Source organism: Lissotriton vulgaris, chromosome 6 (genome assembly GCF_964263255.1).
Source record: "Lissotriton vulgaris chromosome 6, aLisVul1.2, whole genome shotgun sequence".
In the NCBI taxonomy this organism is placed as follows: Eukaryota; Metazoa; Chordata; class Amphibia; order Caudata; family Salamandridae; genus Lissotriton; species Lissotriton vulgaris.
The window spans coordinates 151,970,818-151,980,336 of record NC_141694.1 but is presented as its reverse complement, the minus strand read 5'-3'; the positions used below and the strand labels follow the sequence as shown (position 1 = coordinate 151,980,336).

Here is a 9,519-nt window from a genome sequence, read left to right as displayed (position 1 = left end):
CAGATATGATAAGACATTTGTCTTGTGGATTAATACGGTACCTATAAAAGTGTAAAAATTAGCTGTACGAGGTCCCAGCAAACTAATTATCTGTGTTAAATCCATCATCAATCTGTAGCTCACTTTGCAATCCCAGTTCAGACACAGCCATATGCAAATCAGTTTTGACCCTGTCCCTTAACGCCATGCGTGCTACGCGTTTTCCCGCTGTGCGCTGAGTTTTTAAAAAACCCGCTGTTCATGACGAGCTCAGCTCGTCATGAGCGTACGACAGGCGTAACTCATGACGAGCTCGTCATGAGCGTCGAAGGGGTTAAGTTAACAGTCCAGCCCGAACTGCCACGCTAGGTCTTCCCTGGCCCGGAAACAGGCATCCTGGGACTGGTTTCGGAGTAACCCCCTCATCAGCCCGGCTTGCTTGAATTCAGTGGCAAAGTGAGCAAGGGACCCACATCTGGACATACCCTGCCAACTTCAGCAAAAAAAGCATACACACGAGGAGATAATGGACAGAGCGCTGAAACCTTTCCATACAGGCCCCCCGAAGCCCCCGTTTTGCGGGGGCCCCCGTTCTCCAGGGGCCCCCTCACTCAGCGGAGCCAGCAAGCCTCTTGTCTTCATTAATTAAATGGTTTGCGCACGCCTGGCCGGGGCACTGAGGCTCTCCTCCTCATTAATTAATTGGTGCGCGCAGATGTCTCCGAGTCTGCGCGGCCGAATGGGGCATAGGGTGGGGCTGGTGACTATTGTCAGTCACGCGCATTGTGCAAAACAATTGAAAGTGCATGTGAGTCGTGACCAGTGAGGTGAGGGCGGCAGGGTTTTAAAGGCTGTTGGCGTGATTATACGGTTAGCGAATATAGAATTGGACATTTGAATGTCGTAAGAGGATTCCGTCCAGCTTCAACCATTCCAAAGACCCGACTCTCATAACACAATTAATACACAGCTCCTTATTATTATTATTATTTTTTTAATGACTCGAGCTGGTGCCCCTGAGGAAGGAAGGTAGGCCCAAGAGAAGCAGGAAGTGCAGAGGGTTGCTGGTATTTACCTACTACACACCTGGTTAAATATGGGTCGCCCGCAGCTGCAGGGGTTGGGAGAGCCCAGTTACTTTACACATAAACGTTATGATGCGCAGGAAATGCGGAGGAGGAGACAATGTAATAAATAATGCACCGAGAAGCCCCCACTCTGGAAGATTTAAGCAAATGAGAGAATTATCTGATTAGGGAGTGGACAAATGTATGAAAGAGACCTGTGCGGATTGGAGGCGAGCACCTCAGCTAAAGCTAGGCGATAAAGGCGGCGGACTGTCCGCCGGGTGTGAATGAATGAATGCTTCAGCACTACAGAGGTCACCGGCGCAAAATTTATGAAGCGTGATGGAGCAGCAAGTTAGATTGCGCAAGGGGGGACCCAGGGAGAGCCAGGCGCGAGCCGGTCTCTTCCTGGGCAGGTTCGCGCGAGGATCATTACCAGGTGGGGCTGATTAGCAGAGGGGTTAAAAGGGGAAGTCAGGCGGGCGGTTAGGAACTGCGTGGCGGGAGGCGAGAAGGGAGGTTGTTTTGCGCTCGTGGTTACCTTTGCCTGGGTCATGGAGGAAGCGGCGGAGGTCAGGAGGGCTGTACAAATACTTTGTGTGGCAGGGCGTGAGGACTTGTTGATGCCGGGTGTCCCGGCGGAAGCTTGGGTCGGCATGGCCCGCCCCCCTCGCAAGGCTTCGGAGGGCGTCGCCAGGGCTGTGGAGGCGTGTTTATCGCCGGGCCCAGAGGACGAGGAAGACGGCGAGGCGGCCATGCCGGCAGACGGGCCTGGGCTTGTTTTGCCCGCCGTGGAAGTAGAACCCCCGCCGTGTGACCCGGGCGCCCTCCAGCAGGTATGTGCGTTACCGTTTTTCGATGCTGGTGCACGAGGGGCGCCCGGGGGGAGGCGGGGGCGTTCCATGGGCCGGCTGGCTCCGCGCACAGGCGGATTGGCACCTGGGAAGTCGGGGAAGCTGCAGGCGGGCCCCAGGCCCAAGCGTGGGCGAAGCTTGGAGCAGCATGGGCGCTTGCACGCCCCTCTACCTGCTGCGGTGCCCCTTGCCTCTTTCCCCTCGGTGTCGCCTTTGGCAGATGGGGTTTTGCCATACTTATGGCTCAACGGGCAGTGTTATCTGCTCTCCCCTGCATTGCCGGGGCCTGTTCCTGCCCCCCTCCCTAATGTTGGCACTCCTCCCCCGGTTGACGCCGATGCCAGGCACCCCCGTGCCACGCTGACGTCGCCCCCCCCCCTGAGGCCCTGCCCCTGGCCCCCGCTGTGGTTTCGGTGGGTGCTGCACATTCCCTGCTGCCCCCTTCGGCCAAGGCTGCCCCAACTGGTGCTCCTGGCTCCCGGCCCCCCCCCCACACGTCCTTGACCCCGGGTGTTAAGGGTTTGCTGCGCAAGGGGGCGCCCCCGGCCACTGGTCAGACACTGTTCCCGGTCCCCAGGGGTTGTCCAGGTGGGCTTCTGGGTGGCCCTGAGGCTGGGTCGGTGGGTGTCACTGGTCTGACGTCGGGGGGTGATTGCGGTTCCGCCGTGGGGGGCAATGTTTTTGGGGCTGTTTCCTAGTCTGGCTCGAGCGGCCGCAGTTTTCAATCTGCGCCGGCGGCTGGGCGGCTGTTGGCTGTTTCTACGGGCCCGGGAACTGTCCACACGGCTGTTTCCAGTGGTGGGCTTACAGGGGGGCTGTCTGGAGCGAACGGCTCTTCTACAGCTTTCAGTGCACATAGCTTTCAAAACATCGACTGGCAATTTTATGATGGGGGTATTGGTGATGGGGCTATGCCCAGTGGTAGTGATCAAGTGGCATTTTCTGATGAAGCTTTCTGTGGGAGTTTTCATGATGATGAGTTGGAAGAAGGGGAATTGAGAGACAAAGATGTTGGGCTTTTGGCAGCACGGGCCCAGGGGGGTGGGTTGGGGCAACCCACTGTTTCTCGTGTTTTGCAGGAGTCTAGAGCGGACCATGCAGGTGTACGAGGGGCAGTGTGGTCTGGACCTTCTCAGAGGGATCGTGGGGCTGTCGCACAGCAGTCGGAGCAGTTACCGAGAGGTAAGGATGGGTGGTGGTCTGTGTGGCAACCTAGGGAGAGTCTCCCTGTTAAGAGTACAAGATCTATTGGTACTGGTGATGGGGTTGTGGTTGAGCGAGTCGCTCTGGCACCGAGGCTTGAGCGGCCTGTACTTTCGAATGTTTCTAATGTGCAAGTTGCAAATGAAGTTTCTACAGCGGGGGCGGGCGGGGTGGATGCCACACGTGTCACGGAGGATAGTATCCTACCGAAAAAGTTGCCTTATTCTGGGGTGGGAATGCCTTTGGGGTCTCATTTATCTGAAAAAACGAAGAATTTGATATGGTCTGGGGCATTTGTGGATGTTTTTCGGCTTCTCCATAGGGATGTTCAGGCAAAAGAAGGGTCAAAGGAGGAGGAATTAGAATTGGCTCGGAGGCCTCGTGTTCCGAAGTCCATAGAGAACTGGACTTCGGCCTTTCTTATTTATGCCAGCGTTTATTGTCAACGTCATCCTGAGAAAGCAATAGACATGTTTAAATATGCAGATGTTATCCGCAAGGCTCACAGTTATTTTGGCGGCTTTGCTTGGTTGTCCTATGATGACGAATTCAGGGCGCGCATGAGCGCTTTCCCTGAGCGTTCGTGGGGTGAGGTTGATTCCGAGTTATGGTTGCAATGGATGGCATCGGCAAACCCACCTGCTACGACCCACACAGCTAGCGGGCAGCCCGTGTATTATCGGCCCTTTTCAGCTCGCCCCGCTCAGTCTGGGGCGGGGGTTTGGGGCAGAGGTCAATCAGCCGCCTCTGGCACATGCTGGCATTTTAACAGGGGTTCCTGTAACAGACCTGCTTGCAGGTACAAACACGAGTGTTCGCAGTGTGGAGGGAAGCATGCCCTCACACAGTGTTTTCCCGGCCAGCGATTGGGTGAGCAGGGAAGAGGTTCAGGGGGTAGGGGGCAGCAACAGCAGTCTGTTTACAAGGGCCCCTACTCCTATTAGGCAGGAGGTTCTCGACCTCTGGCTGGTGGATTATCCAGATTTTGAGGCCGCTAAGATTTTGTCTTGGGGTTTCAAAATTGGGTTCCGGATTGGGTATCAGGGACCCAGGGTGGGCAGGTGGTCGGACAATTTGAAGTCTGCGAAGGAGAGTCCCCATGTTGTGCGGAAGAAACTGGATGCTGAGCTTGCGGCTGGTAGGATTGCTGGTCCTTTTGTGAATTGTCCTCTGCCTGACTTGATTGTATCACCCCTGGGTGTGGTGCCTAAGAAGGCGGAAGGGGAGTTTCGTCTTATCCATCACCTGTCCTGGCCCGAGGGTTCATCAATTAATGACTTTATTGATCCAGCTGACTCAACTGTCAATTATGCTTCGGTGGACGATGCCTTACGGCTCGTGCGCACGGCTGGTGTTGGGGCTTTGCTGGCGAAGAGCGACATTCAGTCGGCTTTCCGGCTGTTGCCCATTCACCCTTGGGATTTCAGCCTGTTGGGAATGCATTTTGATGGTAGTTTCTACGTGGATAGGGTGTTGCCCATGGGCTGTTCAGTGTCATGCTCCCTTTTTGAAACTTTCAGTACCTTCCTGCAGTGGCGATTCACTTTTGTTAGTGGCCACGTATTGGTCTGTCATTACCTTGATGATTTTCTTTTCATTGGGGAAGGTCGATCTGGGCAGTGTCAGTCGGCTTTGAACATCTTTCAGGCTCTAGCGGAGGAATTGGGGGTTCCATTGGCGCCGGACAAGACAGAGGGTCCCTGTACGTCCCTGACTTTCTTGGGGATTGAAATTGATACTCTGTCTATGGTGGCGAGATTGCCTGTGGCTAAAGTGAAGGAAATGTCTGCTTTCATACATCTGGTGTTGGGGGAGCGGAAAGTTGTTTTGAAAACTGTTCAGAAGTTGTTGGGTTACCTCAATTTTGCTTGCCGGGTTGTTCGGGCGGGCAGGACATTCTGCAGACGTCTGGGTTTGTCCATGTCCGGAGCACGCCTTCCCCATCATAGGGTGCGCATTACCACCGCTGTGCGTGCCGATTTGACCGTCTGGCTTCGTTTCCTACAAGAGTTTAATGGCGTGTCCTTGTTTTTTGCGGATGAGGACATGGTATGGCAAGTACAGTTGTTCACTGATGCGTCAGGGGCTCACGGTTTCGGAATATTTTGGGAAGGTCGATGGTGCGCGGCCGGCTGGCCGGCGCACTGGAAGGATCAGGGTCGCAGCATAGCGTTTCTGGAGCTCTTCCCGCTGCTGGTTGCTCTGCACCTATGGGGGGATGAGTTTCAGAATCGCTCAGTCTTGTTTCACGTAGACAATTTGGCAGTCGTGCACCTTGTCAATCACCAAAAGGCTCGTGATTTGCGGGTTTTGCGGCTCCTGCGCGCATTCATGCTGCGGTGTCTGCAATTAAATATTGTATTTAAAGCACGGCATGTTCCGGGTACTTCTAATTGCATCGCTGATTCTTTGTCTCGCTTTCAGTGGTCCGAGTTCCGCAAGTTAGCTCCTGGGGCGGACCTGGAACCAACAGCGATCCCACAGTACGTATGGGACCTGGGGGATTGAGGGTTCACCACTTGGTAGAACATTCAGTGGCTGAATCCACCAGGCAGGGTTATGTGAAAGCCTGGAATGAGTTTCTGCAGTTTGGTAAGGATTCGATGGGGCCGATTGGGGCGGGTTTGTCTGATGAACAATGCGTCTTGCAGTTTGTTTTACATCTGGCGGACAAAGGCTTATCGCCCACTACCATTTCTGGCAAATTGGCTGGGGTTTCTTTTTATGGGCAGCTTTGGTGGGGGAGGGATCCGGTTGGGGGGGTGTTGGTTCGTAAAGTGTTGAAAGGTTTGGCCAGGCTCCGGGCTGGTGGTCAGCAGCTCCGGCAGCCAGTGACTTTTGAGTTGCTCCAGTTGCTGTTGTCGGAATTGGAGGTGTGTTGTTATGATGCTTTGGAGTGTGCCAAATTTCGTTTGTGTTTTGTTTGGTTGTTCTTTGGGGCATTTCGGGCATCAGAGTTGCTGGGGTTGCGGGGCAGGGTAGGTATGACCAGCAATGAGGTGGTGTTGGAAAGTGACAGAGTGCGGCTGTGGCTGCGGGCATCTAAAACCGACCAGATGGGGAGGGGTAAGTGGGTGTTCCTTGGTAGGAGTGGTGTCTCTGCATGTTGCCCGGTTGGGGAATGGGAAGTGTTTGTGTCCTCTCCGCATTTTCTCCAGGGGTCCATATTTTGTCATGCGGATGGTAGTCCCATAGTTGCATCTCAATTGTTGGCTGTATTACGCAAGGTTTTGTTGCGCTTGGGGAAGGATCCTGTTCAATTTGGTACTCATTCTTTCCGAATTGGTGCGGCGACGGAGGCCGCTCGGTTGGGGTGGGACTGGTCCCAGATCCGACGCATTGGTCGTTGGCGTTCCAAGTGCTGTGAAAAGTATGTGAGGAAATAGTGCATTTTGGCTTGTCTAACATTTCTTTCTCTCCTAGGTCCCTGGCCATCAGTCGCCGGATGCAAACGAAGGGTGTGGATACTGGGGCACTCTTTTGTTAAAAGAGCAGCTTTAGCCGCTGCCAGTCAGCTCTGTGGGAGATCACTTGGTCTGAACAGTATGACACACGAAGTCTCCTGGCATGGAACAGGGGGAATGCGCTGGGGTGGGCTTTTTCCCGCCTTGGCTGCTTTGGTTTCACAGTGTTTGGGGGGCCCTCCGGATCTCCTGGTGCTACACTTGGGAGAGAATGACTTGGTTTCTCTCTCTGGGTTGACCTTGTTAAAATTAATGAAGCAGGACCTGGAAATCATCAGAACCACATGGGTGAGCACCATGCTTATATGGACTGAGTTTGTGCCTCGTTTGCAATGGCGTGGGGCGAGGAACCATTCTGCCCTGGAAAAGGCTAGAAGGAAAGTGAACAGGACAATGCGCCTTTTTTGTCAACATTGGGGTATCTACAGTTTGGACCATTATCATTTAAAAGTCTCTGAACATCATTTATTTTGTGAGGACGGTGTGCATCTCTCAGCTTTGGGCCTCTCTTTTTACCTCCTTGAACTCAGGGACTTGATTAGCAAGGTTCTTCAGGTACAGTTGTGGTGTGCTCCTTCTTTTCCTTTAGGTGGGGCAGGAAAACGCTAAAGGTTTTCCTGGGTGGCGGGTTTTTGTTAGTGGGGGTGGGCAGCCTGGAGCGGGTTGGCCATCCTGAAGGGTAGCGTTGGGTAGGCTAGGGGTAGTAGGCAGGAGTTTGTTCGGGGTTTTGGGATTTAGGTTTCGTAGGCTCACTGTAGAGTTGAATTATGTAAATAAATAAATAATGAATGTGTTTATGAAATTTATGATGCACCTGTCCTAAAATAAAAGTGGCCTTTCTTGATCCTAAAAGAAGGTGTGGACAATGATTTCTTGCGCGAGGGGGGACCCAGGGAGAGCCAGGCGCGAGCCGGTCTCTTCCTGGGCAGGTTCGCGCGAGGATCATTACCAGGTGGGGCTGATTAGCAGAGGGGTTAAAAGGGGAAGTCAGGCGGGCGGTTAGGAACTGCGTGGCGGGAGGCGAGAAGGGAGGTTGTTTTGCCCCACCCACCCTCCCTCTTTTTTCTTTTTTCTTGTTATTTATTTATGGGTTTTTTTTTTTTTTTATTTATTTTTTTTTTTTTTGCGGTGCTCTAGGCGCTGTTTAGTTTATGTAGGTTTGCCACTGTTAGGATGGGTGCCTTTGTTCTTTTGGAGGCGGGTTTTTGTTAGTGGGGGTGGGCAGCCTGGAGCGGGTTGGCCATCCTGAAGGGTAGCGTTGGGTAGGCTAGGGGTAGTAGGCAGGAGTTTGTTCGGGGTTTTGGGATTTAGGTTTCGTAGGCTCACTGTAGAGTTGAATTATGTAAATAAATAAATAATGAATGTGTTTATGAAATTTATGATGCACCTGTCCTAAAATAAAAGTGGCCTTTCTTGCTCCTAAAAGAAGGTGTGGACAATGATTTCTTGCGCGAGCCGAGGATTAGAGCAGGTGTGTAGCGGTTTGCCAAAAACGTTTTTCTTTTTCATGACGCATGTTGAAAGGCAAGGTGACATTTTTCACAACTGAATGAAAATGGCGCTTCATCTGTACTAGCAAGGCGGCCTCTATGGAGAACATATGACTCAATTAATGTTTTCAGATCAAAACAAACAGTGCAACCTGGTGCAATATTGCAATAAATGTGACAGATTATTACGAATGTTGGTTTCACTGACAATTAAAAGCACCAGCAAATTACTCGGAAGGCTCTTTATTTTATATGCTAACATATGATGACATCATGGGAATAGGCCAGTTGGGCTAAAAGTGTATCCGTGAACAATTTCAAGCTAAAGCGTGGCAATTCACTGTAACATTCTGCAGTAATAAGTCGCCACTGAGCACCGCAGCCACCGCCCGTCCACGATAGCCCCTCTCTCGCCCTCAGTTCATTGGCATATTCAATCAATTGAAAATTAGAAAAAATATTCTTCTGGGGAGTAAAGTAAAGCGTTGTCTTGGAAATAATATCAATCTGCTGCAAACGTTCCTATAAATGTCCTGTTGTAAGGGATACAATTATATTCCACGGGTCTTAAAATAAAGCGAGTAATATCCCAACATGGCAGTTTGGGTGAGTGTTGTCCCAAACACCTCACTGGTGCATTCAGATATCACATCGCCTTTATCACCGGGCCTATGCTCGGGATAGGGTTGGGGGGGCAAAAGAGAGAGGAGGCTGCAGCGTGAAAGGACTCAAAGGCTATATAGAGAGCAAAAAGGGGGGGTGGATGGATAAAGAGAGAAAGTAGAGGGATAGAGAGAGAGAGAGAGAGCGCAAGAGGGGGAGAGGGATACAAGAGATAGAGTGAGGAGAGGAATAAAGAGAGAGGGATAAAAGGAGGGAGAGAGAGCAAAAGGGGGAGCGGGAGAGGGATAAAGACAGAGGAGAGGGATAGAGAGAGAGGAGTGGGATAAAGAGAGAGGGATAAAAAGAGGGAGAGAAAGCAAAAGGGGGAAGAGGGATAAAGACAGAGAGGAGAGGGATAGAGAGTGGAATAAAGAGAGAGGGATAAAAAGAGAGAGCAAAAGGGAGAGAGGGATAGAGACAGACAGGAGGGGGTTAGTGAGAGAGAGCGCTTGAGAGAGGGAGAGGGATATAAACAGTCACAGAGGAGAGAGAGGAGAGGGATAAAAAGGGACAGAGAGAGGAGAGGAGAGGGATGAAAAGAGACAGAGGAGAGGGATAAAAGGATAGAGAAGAGAAGGATAGAGAGAGAGAGCATGCAAGGGGGGGAGAGGGATAAAGAGAGGAGAGGAATAGAGAGAGCGCGTGAGAGAGAGGAGAGGGATAAAAAGAGACAGAAAGAGAGGAGGGGATAAAAGGATAGAGAGGATAGGCAGAGAGAGAGTGTTGAAGAGGGATAAAAAGAGAGAGGAGAGGGATAAAAAGAGAGGAGAGGACTAAAGAGAGAGCGATAAAGAGAGGC

General features: G+C 52.0%; 1 protein-coding gene across 1 annotated transcript; it reads left to right on the top strand.

The window, feature by feature from the left end:
* Positions 1 to 2,811: 2,811 nt before the first annotated feature.
* LOC147706942 (uncharacterized) lies at positions 2,812 to 7,176 on the top strand. The gene is made up of 2 exons (XM_086925146.1): positions 2,812 to 3,082; positions 6,527 to 7,176. The coding sequence occupies exons 1-2, from the start codon at positions 2,812 to 2,814 to the stop codon at positions 7,174 to 7,176; spliced, it is 921 nt and encodes a 306-aa protein (XP_086781272.1).
* Positions 7,177 to 9,519: the final 2,343 nt, after the last annotated feature.